Source organism: Rhincodon typus, chromosome 11, assembly GCF_021869965.1.
Source record: "Rhincodon typus isolate 14 chromosome 11, sRhiTyp1.1, whole genome shotgun sequence".
Taxonomy (NCBI): domain Eukaryota; kingdom Metazoa; phylum Chordata; class Chondrichthyes; order Orectolobiformes; family Rhincodontidae; genus Rhincodon; species Rhincodon typus.
In genome coordinates, this window is record NC_063342.1 from 42,693,276 (window position 1) to 42,718,861 (window position 25,586).

The window sequence follows — 25,586 nt, forward strand, 5'->3', positions numbered from 1 at the left end:
TTTTTTCCAATAGATCTTAACTATTTACTGTTTATGAGAACAAGGAGAAGGAAATGAGAATGAGGTGGACAACCATAATGCAAACCAAAGCTCAGCAGGTAAATAGAGATGAGATTTTAAAAATGTTGGTCCATTAATAGGTGGTCCACTATCCCTTATGACAGAAGGTAGATGGAGAAAGAAACATGGGTAAAAATTAGGGAAATGATTGAAAAAGAGGCAAATTATCAGGCAAAGCTCAACTAACCCAAAATTAATTGGCCAGAGATGTAGGTAAAAGATTAAGTGAATTGATTTCCTATGATATCATAGGTCATAGAATCCCTACAGCGTGGAAACAGGCCCTTCGGCCCAACAAGTCCACACTGATCCTCATCCCACCCAGACCCATCTGCAATAACTCACCTAATCTATACATCCCTGAACACTAGGGGCAATTTAGCATGGCCAATCCACCTAGCCTGCACGTCTCTGGACTGTGGGAGGAAACCGGAGCATCCGGAGGAAATCCACGCAGACAGGGAGAGAATGTGCAAACTCCACACAGACTGTCGCCTGAGGGAACTTTGTTCAAAAAATCAGGCCCAGTTATAGACATGGGGCTGGTGTGTGTACTAGGAATCGATCAAGCTGGATTCTCATGTCCTGTACTGTACTTGATAGAGTGTTGCTAGGATCAGTGCTAATCTTCTGTGTTCTGATACTCTGCACAAAATATTGGTTGAGGACCATGTTTAGTTCTGAGGTCTGATTGAACTATCGGGGGCGTTCAGGAGGAAACATAATTTCTGATAAACTCACTGCTCAACTTTCTATACCTGCAGCAATGCACTCTGTACACACAGTGACAAGCTCTTGACTGTGGAAACCATCATAGACAAGCTTGATTTATTCCTTTCCCCGATACCTGCAGGCAGTTTTTAGCAGGAGTGCGGCCTAACAGTGTTGTGATCTGTGATGAATCATTCATTGCTGTAGTCCCATAGTTTTAGGCTTAATATTTTCAGAAGGATTTGCATTCCTATAGTACTTTTTTACCTATTGTAATATAGGAGATCTTACAGTCGCAAATAGAAATTCAAGAATGAACAGATCACCTGTTGTAATGACGCTGTATAGGACTCATTTCTAATTAAATATATAAGAAGTCCAACATTCACTCATTGGTCTCGAGAGACTCAATTGGTTATGTACAGCTTGAAGGCAACCACCCACAAGCATAGGGTAAGGTGAGGAGGCAGGACTCCATGATCTACCACTGCTGGCACAAGGATTCAACCCATACTGTTGGCTTTATTTTACACCACACTCTAACCATCTAGTCAACTGAGCTATTGACCCTGTCCATATTAATAACAAGGTACAGGATAATGAAGAAAGGCATGAATATGACAAAGGACAGGACGATGGATTTGGGAAAGCAAATTTTTGAGATGCTGAGCATGGAATTGTGAAAAAAAGAGCAACAATATTACCACACAATGAAGCAAAAACAATAATGGGAAACATTTAAAAAGAGGTTCAATAGAACTCAGGAAAAAAAAACTGCTCAAAAATCAAGAATAAACTGAACACCAACGAGACAACATGGATAAAACAGAACATCAGGACATCTTTGCACAAGTTCCTTAGGGTAGTGTTCTAGGCTCAAGCACCTTCAGCTACTTCAATAATCTTACCTCCATCATAGGATCAGAAATGGGGATAGTTGTGGATGATTGCACAACGTTCAGCAACATTTGCACCTCCTCAAATACTGAAGCAGTCCATGTGCAAATGCAGCACAACCTGGAGAATATCTAGGCTTGAGCTAATCAGTGGTAAGTAACATTTGCGCCACACTAGGACGATTTCCAGCAAGATAGAATCTAATCATTGCCATTTGACATTCATTTGCAGTACCATTGCTGAATCCCCCATTATCAGCATCATGGGGTTTCCCATTGATCAGAAACTGGAACTGGACCAACCATTTAAACATGACAGATACAAAAGCAGGTCAGTGGCTGGGAGATCTGCAGCAGGTTAGTCACCTCCTGATTGCCCAAAATCTCTTCACCATCTAAAAAACCACAAGTCAGGAGCATGATGGATTTCTCATGCACTTGACATCATCCAGTAGAAAGCAGCCTACTTGACTGTCACTTGGTCCATCACCTTTTAACATTAATTCTCTTCATCACTGACACAAAGTATCAGTGCAGTTGTTAGTTAGCTCGCTGAGCCAGTTCTGTGGTGTGCGGAAGTTTCGTTACCCTGCTAGGCAACATCAGACATGCAAGGGAATTTCTGGAAGCCTGGTTCTCAAGACGGGACTCCACTAACAAACACAGAAATAGACCCAGTGTACAGACCGCTGCTAAAACAACAGAACCGGAAGCGACAAGACCATCACACCAGACGATTATATAGATCCAGAAGGAAGCAGAACACCAACGCTTCGATTAGAGGTCGCACTGATGATGTTGCCTAGAAGGGCAACAAAATGTCTGTACACCACAGAACAACCAGCTCGGTGAGCTAACGAACAACTGCATCCACAACCCGAGCTACAAATTTTTGCTAAGACCTTAAGAACAAAGTTCCTATGTATGTGCCCAATCTCCAAGATACATTACAACATCTCACCAAGCTTCCCTTAACAGATTCTTCCAAACACTCTATATCACCTAGAAGGACAAGGGCAGCAGATATTCGAAAGCACCGCTAATTGCAAAGTACACCTCCAAACACCATCCTCACAAGGAACTATACTACTGTGCCATCACTGTCAGTGGGTTGAAATCCTAGAACTCACATCCCTATTGCATTGCAAGTGTACCTACATCACACAAACAGTAGCTGTTCAAGAAGGCAGGTCCCCATCATCTTCTCAAGGGCAATCATGGAAAGGCAACAAATGCTGGTGCAGCCAGTATTATCTACATACATTTTTTTTTGAAAAGTGAGTGTTAATGGCAAGGAGAATGATGGATATGGAAAAATTGGATAGCATGAGCAATAACGAGGGAAACTATGATGAGACTAGGAATGAAGTTAGAAGAAAATAATTAAGGTAAAGAGAAACGATGAACTTCAATTATTGAGAAATATAAAATAATATAAAATATTGTATAGCCAGGTAACTTTATACAAAAAGGAAAATCAGGACGAGAATTGTGGCACTTGGAACTACGAGGATATATCCAGTGATTACAAAATCGTAGAAATATGAAATAGATATTTTGCTTCAGCCAGCGAGGACACTGTGGTGTCACAATGCCACCAGACTAGTAATCCAGAATCCTAATGTTCTGGGGACATGGGTTTGAATCCCACCCTGATAGATGGTTACGTTTTAATTTAATAAAATTCTGGTCTCAGATTGACCACGTAGCCATTGTTTATGGTCATAAAAATCCATCTGCTTCATTAAACTCCTTTCAGGAAGGAACCTATTGTCCTTAGCTGGACTGGCCTAAATGTGACTCCAGACCCACCGCAGTGTGGCTGACTATTAACTGCCCTCTGAATTGGCCTGGCAAGCCTCAGTTCAAGGGCAATAAATGCTGGCCCAGTCAGCAGCCTCCATGTCACAAGATTAAAAAAAAAGTCAGGGAGATGGATCAAGTGAATGTAACACTGAAAGATGATTTCAATGAATGAAGAAAGGAAACAAAATCTAATTAAACTGGTTTTATGAGATTTCTTTCTTGTGCACGGGTTAAAATATCCATGAACAACACACAGGGACCTTATTACTATTTAAAATCCTGCCATAGACTGGTGTTGATTATATCGATATTTAAGGAAGATGGCAAAATGTCCAGCAAACTGCAAACCAGCTAGACAACATAATATTGGCAGTAGGAACACTAATGCAATTCTAACTAAACAATAAAAGGAAAAACATCTAGAAACTGAAAACTTTACTATATAGTCTTAATTAAGTCAACATGGATTTCAAAGGGCAAACTCTTGCTTTGCTAATCTCATCAAATTATTTTAAGAATAAAGAAGCCTCACTGAAATTAGGTGGGGCTTTGATGAGAACACACTTTGAATGCTGCGCAGTGTTTGTCTCTTTGCTGGTGGAAGGTTATAATAGCCTTGGAGGTAATGCAACAAATGTTTCCTAGACATGCTCAAGCACTGAGGTGGTGAAGTGAGACTGAGTAGACTGGGACTATATACCATGAATGGTGGTGGATAAATAAAACATTAACAAGCAGAGGATGCTCCTCAGACATCTAGAACATAGAACAGTACAGGTCCTTCGGTCCACAATGTTGTGCCGACCTATTATCCTACTCTAAGATCAAACTAACCTGCATACCCTTCATTTTACTATCATCCATGTGCCTATCCAAGAGTCGCTTAAATGTCCCTAATGTATCTGACTCTATTACCACCACTGGCAGTGCATTCCACACAGCCACCACTCTGTGTGTAAAGAACCTACCTCTGACATCTCCCCATACCTTCCTCCAATCACCATAAAGTTATGCCCCCTTGTGATAGTCATTTCCGCCCTGGGAAAAATTCTGGTTATCCACTCTATCTATGCCTCTCATCATCTTGTACACATCTATCAAGTCACCTCTCATCCTTCTTCGCTCCAATGAGAAAAGCCCTAACTTCCTCAACCTTTCCTCATAAGACCTGCCCTCCATTCCAGGCAGCATCCTGGTAAATCTCCTCTGCATCTTGCATCTAAATCCTGGACGATTGTAAAAGTCTAGCATATAAGTATAAAAGACAAGGATAAAGCCCCTGCAACCATAGTCAACCACAAATACTCAAGAGATCCATCTCAGCCTCCTCCTGACATCCTCAGCATCATGGATTCCAGTCTTTAGTCAATTTGATTTAATTCATATGATATCAAAGCACTGAATTACAGCAAAGATGATGGGCCCAAATAGCATCACACGTTGTAGACCTATGTCCAGAACTAGCCATATTCCAGTCAAGCTGATCTAGTGCAGTTATGACACAATCTGGAAAATTGCCTAAGTATGTCCAGAAACAGCAGGACAAATCCAAACTGGACAATTACTTTCAAATCAGATGCAAAGTGATGGAAGATGTCATTGACAGTGTAATCGAACAGAATATACTTAATAACAATCTGCTCATTGATGCTCACTTTGGGATATTCAGCTGCTTTGTCAATTACCTTCTTTCCTCCCATTAAAAGATGAGAAATGGGAATACTCACTGATGACTGCACAATGTTCAGTCTTATTCATAACTCATCAGATGATGAAGCAATCTGCACACATATACAGCAAGACCTGGACAACCTTCAGACCGGGGCTGAGAAATGGCAAGTAACATTACCATTGCTTAAATGCAAGGTGATGGCCATCACCCCCTAGAAAGAACCCTAAGTAACGTTCTTTGACATTCAAAGATGTTATCGTTGCTGGATCCCCTACCATTTACATCCCAGGCCTTATCATTGATCAGCAGGTGGTCTGGCAGTTTAAGTATTGTGGTTACAGGAGCTAGCCAGAGATTGGGAATATTGCAGTGAATAATTCACCTCTTGACTCCTCAGTGCCTACTTCCGGTCTTTAGAGCAGAAGACAGAAGTGTGATGGAGTACCTTCTACTTGCCTGATGTGTTCATCTTTAAAAAAATCTAAGAAACTCAACACCATCCAGGGAAAGACAAACAACCTGCTTGATTGTCACCCCATTCAGCACCTTAAAAATACATAGCCTCCACCCCAACACAGGAAGAGAACAAGGTGTACCATTTTCTAGATGCCCAGCAACAACGTGCTAAGCCTCCTTCATCAGCACTATGACGTCCACTACCCAGAAGGACAAGGGCAGCAGACACATGGGAAGACTGCCACCTGCAGTTTTCCTTCCAAGTCACACTCTATCCTGAATTGGAATGATATCATTGCTCTATCACCAACACTGGGTAAAAATCTTAGGGGTGCGTTCATAACAGCACTGTGTGTGTAGCTACACCAAATGATCTCGGTGGCTTCAAGAAAATGACTCACCACCACCTTCACAAGGGAAATTAGAGATAGGTAAGAGACACAGACCACATATGAAATTCTTAAATGGTTCATTGTGTAGATGCTAGAAAGGTGTTTACCTTGGTTAGTTAGTCTAAAACCAGGCATCACAGTCTTGGAATAAAGGATTGGCCATTTGGTACAGAGATGAGGACAAATACTTCCGCTCAGAAGGTTGTTGATTTTTGGAATTTTATAGCTCTGTGGATGCTCATTCAACTTTTTCAGGATATTAAGAGAACATTAATAGATTTTAAGATATATTTCCAAGGAAATTACAGATTGGAGATATGAGAAGGTAAAATTGAGGTAGATTGGCAATGATAGAATTGAATAGCTAACAGGTTCAAAAGGGATAAATAGCCTACTCTGTTTCTATTTTTTACCTTCTTAAGAGGTAACACAGATTTACTATCGAATAGAATCTGTCATCTTCTGGTATTCTTTGTAAGGCTATTTGTTCAGAGGAATTTGCAAACCCAAATGAGTCCATTTCCCTACAGAACCATTATTAGAGCCATGTCCTAAAACGTACAAGCATGCATTTTGCAATGGGGATGTATTAGAATTTTTGCTTTTGTACTTTCTGAAAAGTAATACTGACAAAATATTATAAAAGCAATGTCTCAGTAAAATTGAATTTATGAAAGTCCTGAGGAAGTGGTGGATGTGCGTACGATTACAACATTTAAAAGACATTTGGCTAAGTACTTGAATAGAAAAGATATGGGCCAGGAGCAGGCAGGTGGGACTAGTTTAGTTTGGGATTATGTTCAACATGGATTATGTTCAACATGGACTAGTTGGACCTAAGGGTCTGCTTCTGTGCTGTATGACTCTATTAGATTTCTTTCTGTATTTTGAAGATGCAGAACAATAAATATCAAATAGTGAAACAGTATTTGTGGCTAATTAGGGTGAATGCAATCACCACATTTAAAAGTATTAAAATTAGATTTAAAAACTCCAGACTTCTGACTGACTCATTTCAAACAGCTGAAAACTAAGTTTTGGTTGTGCCTGATTAGTGGCCAGTACAAGCCTATTTATTTTGGTTTCCACTAAATTGGCATGTATTAATGAAATTATAGTGATGAAGCTGTGAAATTGACTTAATATAGACTTATGATAAATTATATTAGGATTTTATAAGAGCCATTTTTAATGTTCAGCACCTCCATGAATGCGTTTTGCAGGCAAATTTTCATTTTATTGTGAACATGTGTTGTAATAATGGAAATAAGCAGTAATGTGACAGGCAAACATACATTGTATTCACAGCAAGCAATTATTTAAAAGATGAAGTAAATATGCTGTTTTGTGTTTTTCCCATACAGATATAAAACAAACATTTAAAATGAAAGTGGCTTTTCAGGCATGTTTGAGCTTTAGCGGTTCTGTAGTTAATTTCTGGATATAGTGCACGATGAGTGTCATTTTGATGATAACATATACAAAAGATAGCACAGTACATGTTCATAATGTGGGTGTTGACAGGAAGTAAACTGTGACAGGAACAGCAATGCTTCATTGTGATTGTGGTTGCCTGTATCTGTGACTGTGACTAAGGCTATGTTGCAAAATGCCTTGATCATAAATAGTTAGCATTATAGAATTATTTGGCTTATTTTGTTGATTATTACTTGCTTTAAAATTAAATACATACGCAACTTTAGCACACACGGTGCACTTCCAGGTCCCATCATGGACTATAACTCGACATTGTGTACACACACGGTCATTGCATGTCTGGCACAGGTCTCCTCTGAAGAAGATTAGGCCAAGTGTCTTCTGACATCGTTTACAGACTCGGTCACTGGTTTGCTGCTTTCTTCGATTTATTGAAGAACCTCGGATTTTGATGAGCTCATTCTTTAACTTCCTGTAATAAATCAGAGCTTCCTTTCAGTAACTCATAAGTGGAAAAATTAAAACAAAGATATAAAGGATAGAGAAAACTATAGGTCAAATATCAACATTTAATAATGTAGTTTTATATAGAAAATATGTTGTCGTTTAAAAATAAATTGACAGCTTTGTAGTTAATCACATATTAAACTGTATTGATCATGCACACCAGGGAGATTTCCAGAGAGCCCTTTCCATGTTGACTTGGGTGATCTCATCTGGTAGAGCACTGACACTAATTAAATTGGCCCAATGCCCTCAAACTGGAAAGGTTCCTGGTCACTACTAATTAACTCTATTGAAAAGTGCACGTGTGTGTTGAGTGTAGTATGAAGCTCTCCTATGATGTTCAATGGTCAAATATCATGCAACACATTAATGTTCATATGTGATGTTTGATTACTTGCATGGGGTACAGGAGGTAAGGGTGGAGGGATGGGAGGTGCTGATTCTAGTGGTATCATAAAGAAGAACAAAGCAAAAAAGAAAGAGAAAGCTTGGAAATTGACAGTGATATTTGACCCAAGTCCCAAGTATATTTGGGAAATTAGAGAGATCAATAGTGGATGACAACTCAAAAAAGGCTTGTGCTATAGACATCTAAAGCGTTCACCCAACTATGGAGTCTGCACTTTAGAAATACCAGAAGGTTGAAAATAGGGTGATGAACATTGGTAAACTTTAATGCTTTGGGGAAATGTAGAAGTGCCAGTTTTCAAATGATTTTTCTCTGACCTCAAGGTATTTAAAATTGTGCCAACGGCCTACAGTAATAAAGAGACAATATGTTTTATGGAAAAAAATTGTACGTGTACCTTTGACTGATAGTACATTTTGTTTCAAATGTACATTTTGTTTCTATTCCCTTCTACACATGAAATTGTAAATATGTGACTGATCTGATTTAAACAAAAAAATAATCATTTGACTGACACTGAAAAGAGATCGACTAAGCGAGATAAGAATTTGGCAAACTTGTATTTAGAAACAACAGCTCATTGGAGTGTTTCATTCCCATCATTGCTTATTTCTTTTAAATACTGAGGTTGCTCTGCACAAACAGTATGACTAACATAATGCAGTTGCTGCTGGCCCATAGTCACTGCTGATCATTTGTCTCTGGTAACCATGTGACTGATAAAGGCACAACATGAAAGGTAGCAGTGATGGTTTGGAGGTTTCTTGAGAAAAAAAAAATCTGACAAATATCAAACCAGGGTTATTTATAAATTACAACTTACCGGGGACATTAACATTTCTTCGTATTTATTATAAAATTGAACAACACAATTCAAACTTGAATAATTGTGAGCAGTATGCTGACAGTTCAATGAGAAATGCACAATGTATATTTCTGTGGTAAACTGAAGCTCATGGCTAAGTTCAGGTTTCTAAATCTAAGGAATGGAACTACTTCTCAATCTAAAGCAAATATTTCAGCTAGGTGCAGTATCTTTACAAAGCAAGTTCACAGTTTTGTTACATAAAATGGGAAATAAAAATTTGAACAGTCCCCAAGAAAAAAATGCTTCTGGGTCAGGTATGTTACCACCAAGTGTAAGAGAAAGTTCTTTTGTGCACCTTTAACAGCTTTTTGCCCTGTTCATTGTTTCAGGAAACTGATAAGCCTCTCTACCAAATTGGGTGTTTTTTTTTTATTTCCACAGGCTTAAAGTCATATTACTAATTAATGCTGGTGGACTGAATTGTGAACAGTTGTGCTAAAATTATTTAATATAAAAGGATCCTTTCAACTTGTAAAGAGATTTAAATTTTATCAGTCTGGAGCAGACGGACAAAACTCTGCTTTACACACTAATATATTAAGAAATATAGATTACTCAATAAACATGTTATTTAGGCATATTGGAAAAATCTCCAATCTTGCAGCAAAACATTATTATTTGTCACTTTGAAGAACAACAGCTGGTAGACTACATGATTCTCTCTTACAGACTAGCATGTAATATCATGGTCTACTGGTCAGAGACTAAGTCTAATTTTGAGTCTAATTATTTTAGTGCTGCAAACACATTGCTACTCTCATGATGCGTTGCAATGGCTCACCTGCAGAGACAGGCTTAAGAGCAGAAGTTAAGTTGTCTGTAGGTCCATTAGAATAAGTCAAACAAGTTGTAGATGCCAATAAATGCTTGGCACAGCTCACCTTTCATAATCTGCATCTCTCAATTTTATAAGATGAGGACGTTGGTGGAAGCAGCTGCAAAGTTGCGCATATAGTGGTGGGGAGGGAGGGGATCTAGGGTCTCTGCTTGGTGAGGGTGAACAACCCACAGTTGCTCTGTGCAACCAGAGGAGCACTGCAATGTCCTCCAGCTCTAGAAAATGCAAAAAGCTTTCCACTTAATTGTGTCAATTCTGAGCTGCATCCAGTTGTCTCCAGATTAGGTAGCTGGAGTCAGTCAGAGCATGTACACTATAAATACCGAAAAACAGCAGATATTTGAACATCACAAGCTGTCTGGATGGCATTTTCTCATGGCCAAAATAAAATAGATCTTTAATGGTCATTGTTTTATGGTCTTGTTAGGGCTATTAAAATTTGAAGAGAAATCTGATTACCCCATTTTAATCAATATAAATACACCACTGGCTGTCACATTTCTTGAATGAAATATAAACTTGGTTGTATATGGAATAAGTTTAACAAAGCAATTATGAACAAGTTATCAGTGCATCTTAGTCCTCCATAGAAACTACATATTCACATCAATGATGGGGTTGTCCTCTTGTTCTGGTTAAAAAACTTTCAAAGCAAATTGAAGCTTATCAAATAACAGTCACCAGTTAAAAACTCTCTTTAACAAACAATGTGTCTAACAATAGACTTTCTTTGTAAAACTCCCAAGCATGGCATTGCTGAAGTTGCAAAAGAATTTAGTTAGTTTCTCAGCTCAGGATAAACAAGTAAATAAGACAACGGTAATACAATCATTGTCTATGTATTCTCTCCTTCTTGAGTTCTCTGACCAAGACAGATCTAACCCACAGCACTGTCATCTCCACCACAGGTAAGGTAAGGAGGCAGGTTCTGAATCCTAGGCAGGCACTGAATTTTTCTCACATCAACCGTCCAAATAACCTGCCACCTCAATGGCTCACAGTTGCACTTTAAGTGTATGGGATTTGGGGTCATATACTAATGTGGACAGAAAACTGGGTGGACAGACAGGAAACAAAGAGCAGGAATAAATGAGTCTTCTGAGTGGCAGCCAGTAACTGTCAGTGTGCTGCAGGGATCAGTGCTTGGACTCCAGCTATTCACAATATACACAGTAAATCCTCTGTATTTGCGAAATCACAAATTGTGAATTTGCCTATCCATGCCAAAAAAAAGTAACAAAATTCAACATCCAGAGGCAAAACTCGCATATTTCTCCGAGTTCTGCACTCGTGAATTTCATCATTCACAGGGGTTGTCAGGAATGGAACTCTTGCAGATACGAACGATTGACTTAGACAAGGGGAATTAAATGGAATATCTCCAAGTTTCCGAGACACAAAAGGTGGGTGAGAGGGTAAACTATGAGGAGAAAGCAAAAATGCTTCTGTATGGCTGGGACAAATGAAGTACAATAAATGTGAAGTTCTCCACTTTGGTTGCAAAAGTAGGAAGGTAGATTATTATCTGAATGGTGATAGATTGGGATATGGGGAGGTGCAATGAGACCTGGGTGATCTTGTATACCAATCGCTGAAAACACACATGTAGGTTCCACATGTGGTAAAGATGGTAAATTGTATATTGTGTATTGGCCTTCATAGTGTGAGGATTCTAGTAGTACAGCAGAGATGTCTTGCTGCAATTGTACTGGGCCTTGGTGAGACCATACCTGGAGCAATGTGTGTAGTTTTGGTCTCCTTGTCCAAGGACAGATGTTCTGGCTCTGAAAGGAATGCATTGAAGATTTACCAGACTGATTCCTGAGATGGTAGGACTCACGCATAAAGAAAGATCGGATCGGCTAGGACAATACTCACTGGGGTTTAGAAGAATAAGGGGGGATTTCATAGGAACCTACAGAATTCTAATGGGACTAGACAGAGTAAGTGCAGGAAGGATGTTCCCGTTGACAAGAGAGTCCAGACCCAGGATCTCAATTTAAGGATATGCCTTTTCGGACGGAGAGGGGAAGAAATTTCTTCACCTGCAGTGTGGTGAACCTGTGGAATTCTCTGCCATGCAATGAGATTAAGACCAAAATATTGAATGTTTTCAAGAAGGATTTTTTTTTGTTCACTCATGGGCATTACTAGCTAAGCCAGCATTTATTACCCATCCCTAATTGGGTTCCTGAGTTTAGAGTCAAACACATTGCTGTGGATCTGGAGTCACATGTATCCTAGACTGGGTAAGGTTAGCAATTTCCTTTCCCTAAAGGATACTAGTGAACCAGATGTGCTTTACTGACAATTAACACTGTCATTATTAGACTGTTAATTCCAGATTTCTATTGATTTTGAATTCCACCGTCTACAATGATGGGATTCAAATCTGGGTCCCCAGAACATTATCTGGGTCTCTGCATTAATTGCTTAGCGAAAATACCACTCAACCATCGCCTCCCCAGCTAGATATAGTTTTTTGGTGCTAAAGCGATCAAAGGATATGGGGAGAAAATGGGAACAAAGTACTGAATTGGATACTCATAAACCATAACCATAAACACAGTGCAGCAGGCTTAAAGGGCTGAATGGCCTACTCCTGCTCCTATTTTCTATGTTTCTATGCACACTGTAGCCTGAAGCAATGGGTTATAGTGATAAAGACTCCAATTTCTTCCCATCACACAGATGACCAGAAATCTATTCCACTCTTATCACTTGCCACTGCCATGTGTTGGAAAGATTTACAAGTCAACACTCAATCTGTTTGGCCAAATTATGAATACACCAGCCTTGGCTGGCATGTCCTCATGTGAAACCTGAACCCAAAGGTTACTCCTGCATCAGAAGACCTCCTTCTGTATGTACTGCTTTCCCTTATAATCCCTACAATAACATAATGTTGAATTTTAAAATTAGTTCTTGTAAAATTTTTAATTACTCAGTTGATGTATGATTTCATTTTAAAATTCATAACAATTGGAAATAATCATTAAGCAACTATAAAAAATTCAAATATTTATTTGTCACTAAACTAAGTGTTTTCATTACCACTGACAGGTCATAAAATAAATGACTAATAGGTGAATCATTAACTGCAAGGTAAATTAACTTAATCTGCATTCACATTGCACAGACAAAACAAACATTCATTTCCTGGGGATCCAGTGATACTGCACTGCCAAATCTCTCTTCTGTTTACGCATTTGCATTCATCATTTTGGCCATGTTAGAGAGAATAGTGATCAAAGGAAAAGCAATATACGGCTAAAGTAGATCCATCAGTTCTAGCCAAAATAAAACTAGCCTTAATTTGAACCCTTCTTCTGACATCTCAAATATTTTGCATTTAGAAGTCTTTTCTGGTAATTATTAAGAGAAAACTTGCTTCTCTTTGCAGAGTCCTCACCTACAAAGACATCACTCCAGTATTACTGGCTGACAAAAGGCAGGAGCTCCTCTTTACTTCCTTTGTCTGCAGCACTGGAAAACAACATACTTATGTGAGATTGTGTAGTTGTGAGGTCTCTCTCTGGATCTGAGAGATTCACTGTGTCTCCTAAACCGCATGGCCCAGGTTAGCAACAGGAAGGAGAAAATAATATCTTCAGAAAGAAATGAACATAAAATACCATTAAGCTCTGACTGTACCAACAAAGCAGATAGAATTTTATAGATTATACAGGAGAAGTTGGTCATTTAGCTCAACTGATTTTAGGCTGGGTTTATGCTCTACCTAAACCTCTTCAGCAATGAGTTCATTGACTACCTAGTCCTCACTCTTTGACATTCAATGGCATTTTACCATCACTGAATGCTCTGAAATCAACATCCTGAGGGTTACCATTGACCAGAAACTGAACTGAACCAGCCATATAAATATTAAATCACTGCAGTCTAAAGGCTGAGAAATAGGAGTTGAGCGACCTTCTGGATTTTTAATTACTGAGATGATGTATGATTTCAACTTCTGACTCCCCAAAACCAGTCTACAAGGCATGAGTCAGGATTATTATGGAATACTTTCCACTTGCCTGAACGACTGCAGCTTCAACAACACTTAAGAAACTTAATACCATCCAGGACAATGAAGTGTCCATGGTTGGTGCCCTATCTATCACCTTCAACATTCACTCCCATCAGCACCAACATACAGCGACAGCAGCATGTACCATCTACTTGAAGCACTGCAGCAACTCTCCAAGGCTACTTTGACAGCACCTTTCAAGCCCGTGACCTTTACCACCTAGGAGCAGATGCACAGAAACACAAGCACAAATTTCCTGCAAGGCACACACCATCTTGACTTGGAATTCCATCAATATTCCTTCAGTGTTGCTGGATCAAAATCCGAGAACTCCTTTCACAACATATTGTGAGTATACTGACCCCATGGACTGTAGGAGTTCAAAGAAGATGGCACCACCACCACCTTCAAGGGCAATTGGGAATGGCCTAACCAGTAACACACTTTGTGAATAAATACATTATTTAAATAAAGTGACTCTATATTAATCAGTATAAGAGGATTTAGGCAGAAAAACTTTAAATAATCTTCATTCCAAAATTTGACAGCAGCATTCTAATGATGAGTGAACATTCTGGTTAGTTCTGTTTCTTTCAAGCAAAGCCAAAATGTAAACCAGCAACCCATTACAGTTTCTCTGGTGAAGAATTTCAGCTCTTTATCCTTTTTGTTGATTTATTGGACAGTTGTAGAATAGACTAACATATACTATTTTACTTGATCCTGAAAGATATTTACTTCATAGCCTGCAGCATCTGCAACTCTCTCATCTGTCATGCCGAAACCAAAATCATTTTTATTTTCATTGATTCTTCTTCAGGTTTTCAATAGTGCTCAATTTGTGGATTGCAGCAATGCTCCAGCATTATATGCCAAGACGATAAAATATGTTGCTCGGCAAAATGAAAAGAGAACATTTGCAAATGGCATTTCTATCACTGGCATTGGTCCCTTTATACAGTCTCACATCATGACAATATAATACGTCCTGATGTGGTTGCTGGTTGATAAGTGAGTGCAGTGAATCATCATGCTGCCAAGCAATGGAATTGACATCAACTTCCGCAGAAAACTTGATGTTATTCTGACCAGTTAATTTTCTGTTCAGGCTCATAAGCAACAACATTGAGGAAACATCGATAAATTCTTTTGTTACTGAGCAAGACCTTTCACAGAATGGATCAACACTGAAAGACCAGTGGCACAATGTTTCCTGCATCTTCTCCTAAATAAGACCTTTGGAAGAAGTATGTTCCCTCATTGTTAACCCTTTAACTGTTTTACAATTTGCAGAGATGAAACTATATTGCATATTTGAAGGAAAGAAATAGATGGCAAGCGCCTTACCGATTATTGGGACTCTTGGAAATTAAATGCTCCTACTTAAACACCACCAGCCGCACACTGCTGTCCAAGGCAGTCACCATCCTGATCTGGAAATATATCACTGCTCCTGCACTGTCGTGGTGTCAAAATCCTGGAACTCTTCCCCAACACAACTATGGGTCTACCTGTACCAAATGGACTGCAGCGGTTTAAGAAGGCAGCTTACTGACATCTTCTCAAGGGCAATAATGGATGGGAAATAAATGTTTGCCCACATCCATGAATGATTAATAAAACCTCTTAAAAAAAATGAAGAAACAATCTCACTCCAAGTTAGAAAATTAGCATGCCGAATGACTACAGTGTTTAATCAATTTTTAATATAGCTGTATAACTACTTATATCAATAGAAATGACCTCGTTCTTTGCAGACAGATTGAACACTTATGCATACTGGACCTATTTCAACTAATCAAACGCAACAGTCATTTTCTAGTTCTTTCATCAGGAGAATATGTTGACCAGAGTTAACCTGCCTGATTTAAACAAGATTGAAAGTTAACTGTCAATTGCCATCTAATTGGTACATCCTCCATGATAGCACCTCTATCAATTTCCACTTGCTAACCAATCAGCATGCTCTTCACATACTGTGTGAAAATGTTGTTTCTTTTTACAATGGCATTCTAACAAAGGAGTACAAATATATCTTTTTGAGCAATACTCTTTGAAAATACTGGACTGTAGCCATTGATGTATTTTTTTCTGGATAGGATGAGAAATACCATTCAGAGCTTCCTGCCCATTAATGTCCTGATAATGCAATGGCATAGAACTGTAATTTCACAGTGCAGGCAGAGCATCTTTAGACCTCTTCAACAGTGCTTTAATGGTTTGCCATTGCTACCAACAATGTGCACTAGGAATCAAATAGATGTTTTTGAGATTCACATTTTCCATTCAGTACCAGGCTCTGTTCTTGTAGATGTGAGTCAGACAGAAACCGAACAGCACAGGAAAACTTATAATACTGGAAGGAACATTTTAAAATTTGGGTAAATCATATGGAATTTCAGAAAAGCCATGGAGTCCTATAATTAAATGACCTGAGAAGTTTGAATACACAGGAGGAGCAAAACAAACTAAAAACTGGGCATTTTAGAGAGTTTCCTGAGGTTCCTAACTGTGTGAGGATTGGACAGTGGGCAGAAAATTAAGGATTGGAAATTGGACTGCCTGCCCATTTGAATGGCAAACAGACGGTGAGCCGATGGACCATAAAGAAAAACAGTTACCGGTGGGCTACATTACCTAATTGTGGGATATCTGCCCATCACTCAGGAGTTCCTAGCCAACCTAACTGGCTGGCAGTTCCAACTTTCCCAAAAGTACCAGAGCTCAGTACTGGGTGCTGTCAAGTCTGCAGGCAGAGGTCCAAAGAGGAGTATCGTGGATGTCCTGAGAAGGGAAATCCCGGGTGTTGGAATAAAGGATCATCAAGCACTGGGGGGGGGGGGGGGGGGGGGGGGGGGGGGGGTGGTGGTCGTGCAGAGAGGGCATTGACAGCCCCTACCATTGACACGACACGACACGACCTAGGTGGACTAGGACCAGCCACTCGTATATAATACTGTGTCAGAGCAGTGGAAGACAATCGAGGAAGAAATGGCAAGGGTACTGGGCAATTATGTTCCTATAAACTCAAAAGGTGAAATCTAGACCAGAGAACCCTGGATGTCCAGGGACATAAAGGTTAGGAATAAGGAAAAACAAACAGAAGCTTATGGCAGATGCCGAGGGGTGAAAATGGCAGAGTCCCAAAAGGAAAACAAAAAGTGCTGTGGAGTACTTAAAAATGAAATTAAGAAAGCAAATAGAGTGCATGAGAAAGCATTACCATGTAGAATAATGGAAAACCCAAAGGGGTTTTTAAAATATAGAACCCTACAGTGTGGAAACAGGCCCTTTGCCCCAACGAGTCCACACTGACCCTCAGGTCATCCCACCCAGACCCATCCCCCTATAACCTAACTAATCTACACATCCCTGAACACTATGGGCAATTTAGCATGGCCAATCTAGCCTGCACATCTTTCAGCTGTGGGAGGAAACTGGAGCACTCGGAGGAAACCCACGCAGATACAGGGAGAATGTACAAACTCCACACAGACAGTCGCCAAGGGTGGAACTGAACCCAGGTCCCTGGCGTTGTGAGGCAGCAGTGCTAAACACCGAGGCACCATGCCGCCCTAATCTCAATATCTCAAGTGCAAGCAAATAACTAGAGAAAGAGTAAGGCCTAACAGGGACCATAGAGGTCGTATGCATTTGGACCTGGAAGATGCAGGGACAGTCCTCAATGAATACTTTGCACTAGTCTTCACCATGGAAAAGGATGCTGCGAGTATAGACATCATTCTGGTGAACTGTGAAACGTTACAAACAAATAACAGAGAGGGGCAGTACTAGGAGCCTTGAAAGTGGATAGGTCTATGGCCCAGATGAGATGTATTCTAGATTGCTGGGGGAAGCAAGCGAGTTGGCATCAGAGGTCCTTCTAGTAATATTAAGTCCTCTCTGTCCATAGGTGAGGTGCCAAAGAACTGGAGGACTGCTAATGTTGCCCATTATTAAAAAAAAGGAAAGACCACTAAGTTATAGGATAGTCTGTCTAATATCAGTCGTGCAGAAGTTGTTTGAAAGAATTGTGAGGGAAATTATAAACCTCTACTTGGAGAGTCACAGATAAATCAGGGATAGTCTGCATGGATTTGCTCAGGGAAGGTCACATTTGCTAAAATTTCATTGAAGTTTTTTTGAGGTGGTGACCTGGAATGATGATGAGGATGATGCATTTAATGTGGTCTACTTGGGCTTTAGCAAGGCTTTTGATAAGATCCCTTATGGTAAGATGGTCAAGAAAGCAAGAGCCCATGGGATCCATGGCATTGGATGCAAAGACAGTGCACTGGCTGAGGGGCAGTAAGCAGAGGGTGACAGTAGGAGAATGTTTCTATGACTGAAAATCTGCTTCCAGTAGGGTTACACATGGTGGTGGGGCCCTTGCAACTTGTGATGTACATTAATGATTTGGGCTTCAATGTAGGAAGTATGATCAAGCTGTTTGTGATGACACTAAAATTTGTAAGGCGGTAATTAGTGAGGAGGTTACTCTTAAACTGCAGGACCTATCAGGTGGACAGAGCACTGGCAAATGGATTTCAACCCAAAAAAATTGAGAGGGGAATGAACTTGGGGAAGGTCAACAAGGCAATGGATCACATTATGAAGTGCAGGACCATGGAAAGTATTGAGGATCAGAAACATCTTGGTGTACATGTTCATAGATCCCTGAAGGTAGTGGGGCAGGCAGATAAGGTGGTTATAAATGCTTATGGGATACTTGCCTTTATTAGCTGAGACACTGACTACAAGAGCAGGGAGGTTATGCTGGAATTGCATAAAATGCTAATTAGGCCATGGCTGGAGTACCGTGCACTGTTCTGGTCACCACTTTATAGGAAGAATGGGATTGCATGAGAGAGGATGCAGAGGAGATTCACCAAGATCTTGCTTGGGCTCTTCTGCTGGCCAGCACATTGCTGCAGTCATTGTTCTCCGGATGTTTCCACTGGTTGATGGAAGCAACCACCTCGGCCTTAAATTGTCTGCAACTCAACTCCATTTACAGTTGTTTACTCAAAGCCTGCAATACTTGCTATTCAAACTGTAGGCATCAGAGAATAAATCCTTTCACCTTATCCTGTATCCTATTGCCCAATAATACTAGCTCATTTCAGAAGTACGCTATCAGATCCATGTGCTGTTATTAGCCAAGTACCTTCTAAAGTATTTTGAGGTGTTTAATTACTTTAAAGTCACTATACAGGTGTTAGTTGTGGTCATTGTTGAGAGAACAACTAGCTCCTGCAAAATCTTGTGCACATTGCTGCATTTGCTGGCGTAGGCCTTATATTTCGAAAAGAGCAACATTACTTGCTTCTTGTACCAACTTCCCACAGTGATAATGATGATTAAAAGTGATACGTGCTGGCATTTTCTCAAAGCTTTTTACTTAGTCACAACCACCCAATGAATCAGACTAAACTCCCACAAAATATATTAAGAGAATAGCCTACACTCTAAGTTTTTCTTATTTTAAAGATAACTAAGGCATTGCATTCCAGACACAATTCGATTTGTCAAACCACTCGACTTTAATGAAAACCTACTATTTTTGTACTACAGTTAAAACACAGAAAATAAAAATTAAAGAATGCCTTAAATGTAACTCTATTGAAATGTTTAACAAATTAATATGTCTGTTAACTACTATGAATTAACTGTTCGAATGTAGAATCATCCCATAAACTCACCTTGACAAAGGCAAATTCAGTAAAATAGATTGTCTCACCTGCAATTCTAGCAGTAGGGAAGAGAATCACAGGTTTTAGCTGTAACAGAGAAGAATACAGCTTCAAGACCCCTGCAGCTGCAGAGGTAAAACTAAAAAATCCTGGTTCTGTGGGGGCTTGACTCCACACGTTCTAGCTGCTTCCATTGTTCCAATTTTTTAAAAAAAACACAAAGCCTCAAACGCTATTTAATTCATTGACTCTGCACTTCTGTCTCAACCTTTCTTCATTAAAAAATCAGGACTTTTTAAAACCACAGTATCATCACAAAAGCAATCCCAAGAAATGGTTGCAGGAGCAGTAATTGTCAAACAAGTTACAAATGGGATGGCACTCCATTTAACATTAGGGTATTTAAAGGGTAATGTATAAAACTGTGCAAAATGAGGAGGTAGGAGGACACAGGACTGAGAGATGAAAGAAGATCATCATCATCAGTGTCATGTCGAACTGCAAGTAGTTCAGTAGTACATAATAAACCAGTTATTGTTTGAACATCCCCATCTCCCAGTAATTATTCAGATTATGGTAGCAGCAATAATTGATTTTAAAACACTGAAAATTCATAGACTCATAGCGGTTTACAGCATAGAATGAGGCCATGCAGCCCATTGTGTCCATGCCAATCAACAATGATCTGGCTAGACTAATCCCATTTTGTGAATGTTTGCCCATAGCCCTCAAGGCTACGGCAATAAAAGTGAACATCTGAATGCTGCTTAAACGTTATGCAACTTTTTCACCCTTTCAGACAGTGAAGTCCAGACTCCCACACCCCCGAATGGAAAAAAAAATCTCCTCAGCTATCTTCTTAGTCTTCTACTTGTCTTAAATCTATGCCCATTGTTATTGATCCCTCTACTAATGGAAAAAGTGATTTCCAATCCACCATGTCTATGCCCTAGTAATCTTATACATTTCTATCAGGTCCCCCCACAACCTTTGCTGCTCCAAGGAAAACAACCCTAGCCTATCCAAACTTTCCTCATAGCTTAATCTCAACAACAGAACCTGTAAACAAAGACAGTTCAGAGAGCTATGCTCCACTTTGCAGAATCAAAACTTCAAAAGATCTGTTGGTCTTTAAATTGGTACAGTGCAGGTCTACCAGAATGATATTAGGATTAAATTGTGAAGACAAGTTGCATAAACCTTGTTTACATTTCTGTGATTAAAAAAGGATGAAAAATTTGAGATGTTTAAAATTAACTGGAATTTGGCAGGATAGATATCAAGAAACTATTTCTTCTGGTGGAAAATTCAGAACAAGGGGCACAAGCTTAAAATCTGAGATGCTTAGGAGTTAAATCAGGAAGCAGTTGTCATACAAAGGGTAGTGGAAATACAGATCTCTTGCTCAAAATGTCATAAATGCTGAGGAAAATTAAACTGAGCTCAATAGATTTTTATGAGGTAACTGCATCAAGGAGTACAGTGAAGAGGTAGATATATGGAGTTGAAATACACATTGGCCACAATCTAACAGAATGGTGTATCTCAAAGGATTTGATTCCTGCTTTTGCGAAAGAAGGCAGTTAGATCTCTTCAAGATTTTGATGCTGATGTCAATCAGAACATTTAGTGATGATGTGACAGAGTAATTCAGGAACCCCAAGATGAACCGACAGTGCAGCATTGGATTACAAATAGTTCTGAGTGAGCATGGACCTGTTCCAAGTGCTTGAGTCATTTAACAGTTCTAACTTGTGGCAGAGCATTAAGAGTACATGTGACTGGAGTGTACAAATAACACAAGGCAAGATGTATTAGAGTGGCTCAGTGGTTAGCACTGCTACTTCACAATGCCAGGGACCTGGGTTCAATTCCACCCTTGGGCGACTGTCTGTGCAGAATTTGCACATTCTCCCTGTGTCTCTGTAGGGGTGCTCTGGTTTCCTCCCACAGAGCAAACATATGAAGGCTAGGTAGATTAGCCCTGGAAAATGCAGGGCTATGGTGGCAATGGCAATGTGCATTTAATGTCTATATGTCCTGTGTGGTTTTATTGCTAAACTATCTTTAAAAAGCCAGAACAACTATAGTATTAGCTTTACTTCTCTTTATTATCCTGGAGCTACCCAAAAAGACTATGCTTGTATTTTTCTTCCTCATGTACACACACCGCATCAAAGACAGACATACCGAGCAAAGTTGTGCATCATCAGAAAATGTCTAGTGGTGATATTCAATTTTATCTTTTTTTAAGGACATGATTACTTTGTGTTATCAGACTTCTTGCCTGATATCAAGTAATGATGAGTCATAACTGCATTCAACTCTTATCAAAACAAAAAGTCGTCTGAAAATTATTCTACATTTCCGCCTTTTTATAGCTCTTGACCTGCTGCCAATGCTCATTGCATAACGATAACTACCAATCCCATCCAAAAAAGACTGCAGCCTATCATATTCATAATTATGAAACTTCTATATTTTTGAGAATTGTCTGCTGGTCAACCTCTCAAACCCACTCTCTTGAAGATGTGAAAACATGCTTGGCAATTTAGGTATTGCAACAGAATCCCTCCAGTGTGGCAGGCCTGCTTGGCCCATTGAATCCTCACCAATCCTCCAAACAGCATCCCACCCAGACCCAGACCCACCCCTACCCTAACCCTGTAATCCTGCATTCCCCATGGCTAATCCATGGACACTATGGGCAATTTACCATGACCAATCCACCTAAGCTACACATCTTTGAACTGTGGGAGGAAACCCACGCAAACACGGGGGGAATATGCAAACTCCACACAGACAGTCGCCCAAGAGTGGCATCGAACCAAACAGTAGAGCTAACCACTGAGCCACTGACCCACCCTAGGTTATGAAGGCATGTGCTGTGACTGATTTTAAGGCACATTGAAGTTTATCCTATGAATGTAACCAGTCTCTTAACATGTGCCTTTTCATCACGTTTAATGTAGAAATTGGGGAACTGCTGCCCAATTTGCTCTGCTCCAGAAGCTTCACACTAAGTGTACTATTTAGAGAGTTTGCCATAAAGTATGTGAAGTTGCTGTACTTATCCTCTAAGCACAACTAAACATACCTGTAAAAGTTAATGTTTTTCAATTCAGTACAGGCAAATTTTTTAATGACATAAGTCCTAATTACAGCCAAATGGGGAGGGTTGTAATGCGATGGTAATATCATGAGATTAGTAATCCAGAGGCCCTGGCTAATGCGCTGGGGACAGGAGTTCACATTGCACCAGAGCAAACAGACAGTCATATTCGAATTCAATTAATAAATTTGGAATGAAGAACTAGCCAAATGGTGACCATGAAACAATGTTGACTGTTGTAAAAACGCATTTAGTTCACTAATGTCCTTCTCAGGTCTGGTCAGAACCCAAGCATTGAGTGCAGCTTTAACAACATTTAAGAAGCTTGATGCCATCCAGGACAAAACAATGTGTTTGATTGGAATCTATACCCATACCTTCAACATTCACTTCCTTTTCCACCAACGCATGGTGCGTTGCAGCAACTCACCAAGACTTCTTTGACAGCACCTTCCAAACCTGTAAATTTTAACACGTTGAAAAGCTAACAGTAGCAGATGCATGGAACACCACCACTTGCTAGTTCTGCTCAGTGACACATCACCCTGACTTGGAAATATATTGCCTCTGCTTCTTTGTTGTGGATCAAAATCCAGTACTCCCTTCTTAAAAGCACAACGGGTCTATTTACACTCTCCGGAACTGCAAAAGATTGAAGAGGGCAATTCATCACCACCTTCACAAGGACAATTAGGGATGGGCAGTGAACAATGGTGCCTTTGTCCCATGAATGAATTTTTTTAAAAATCTGTCTGGAGCAGAAAATTTAATAAACGCTCAGACTAATTTCTTCAAACTTTAATTATTTTTGGATATTTAAAGAAATTAAAATACATATATTTTAAAATCTTTATTTATTTCCACCTTTTCTCTCTTATCTGCGTTTCCCTTTCATGTGCTATGCATGATTTCATGTTGAAATAAATATTCTAACTTACACTTCATGGCTGGACCTCAGTAATGATATTTCAATCTGATTGGTTGAAGAGACACAATATCACTTATGTTCACACAGATCCCGAATTTCTTGTGGAGAATACTGTGCGTGTATCAGAGTTCCAATCACCGTAAGAAGCTAATCTACAGCCCACAAAACGTCTGCAGTGGAAAGTGCCATGCACGCACTTCAACATCCAGACCTCATGGGATGTTTTGGGGTGGAGGTGCTTGCACATCCAAAATTAATTTTCAACTTGGAGAAAAGAAGATTGTTTACGAGGCAACATCAAGGGAGATATCAACAACAAAAATTAGGGACTCAGGGTTTAAAATTAAAAAAGACTGAATTGAGACTGAAGAGAAAATAAAACTGCTGGAGATGGGCACAAATGGAGTCTGACAAAGAAGTTGAGATGCAATTGCTTACCATCTTCAAAATAGAATTGGATAAATATTTACCTCTAAATGCAGTTGGAGATTTATAGGGCTAGGTGATTGCTGTCCTACTGATGCACAGAAAAGGGGAATATTGTTTGTGCAGGACAGCAGTTCAGAAAGTAATCCAAAGTCAAATTTATGCAAATTCTGGTATCTCACTTGCCTGGGAATCAGTCATATCCAACAATGTGGAGGACATGATGTTGCAAATTATACATGATCTGTAGAAGCAAAAAGGCCTATTAAAGCTTTGGGTCTTTCTAGTGTAATGTTTACATTTGTTGCTATATTTATCGTTGTAATTACCATATTTTATTATAATGGGTTTAGCCTTATTACTTTCTTCACCACATTAACATCTAATAGAACTGCAAATATATGAAAGCTCGGTTTGATTATCAAACAGAAAATGACAAGCATAAAATGAGCTCTAAATGACCAGCAATACTGTGACAAAACTGTTGTGTCACAAGTAACACCAACTCCCTCGTTCTGTCCTTTTGTTTTCCAAACTTAATCATTTTTGTTCAATGTTGATACAAAGTGGCAGCAACTCTATGTTCAATGTTTACTATTGAATTGTTGAAATAGGTTAGAAGTTGCTTAAGTTTAAAACCGTTCTGCAATTGTTTCATCTTCCTAGCAACACTGCTTTTCTAAACTAATTTATTAGGATTGTAAAATGATCCATAGTTGTGAGAAATCTTCACAATATGACCCCATTTGCATGAACTGAGACATCACACGAGAGAGAGAATATAACTTGGTTAAATTACAGATATATTGATGCAATAGATATATAGATTGAAATATTGATCACACAAAAGAGCAATACTGCAAAATACCATAGTGAGCAACTATTCAACATCATATAAGAACATGTGAAAATAATGAAAATATATTTTGAACAAATTCACTAGAAGAAGTATTCTTTAACCCAGGAATACTGAAAATATCACAATACCAAAAGCAAAGTATCCAATGATGTTACCTTATATCCACAATAGGGCTAGAAAACATAATTAAACATTGTGTTGTGTTGAAACCCTGCTTGATATTTGCCTCATTAGTTCAGGGGTATGGAGTGCCTCCATTTAGTCTGTGGTCAAAATCAGCTAAATGTATAAACTAGGAATCAATATACAACTTTGTGGTTGGTTTTCGCAGACAGCAAGAACTGCAGATGACAGTATCAGAGACAACACAGTGTGGAGTTGGAGGAACACAGCAGGTCAGGCAGCAGAGGAGCAGGAAAGTCAACACTTTGGGTTGAGACTCTTCTTCAGAACTGATCTGAAAATGGGTCCTAACCCAAAGTGTTG

The 25,586-nt window shown here is 39.4% G+C and overlaps 1 protein-coding gene across 3 annotated transcripts in view; it reads right to left on the reverse strand.

Moving 5' to 3' along the window:
• Positions 1 to 25,586, reverse strand: part of sytl5 (synaptotagmin-like 5) — a 189,623-nt gene that overhangs the window by 62,845 nt on the left and 101,192 nt on the right. For all 3 annotated transcript variants that reach the window (XM_048603213.1, XM_048603211.1, XM_048603212.1), the window contains exon 3: positions 7,687 to 7,902. In XM_048603213.1, the coding sequence (XP_048459170.1) occupies positions 7,687 to 7,902 (216 nt within the window). The remainder of the gene's footprint in view (positions 1 to 7,686; positions 7,903 to 25,586) is intronic.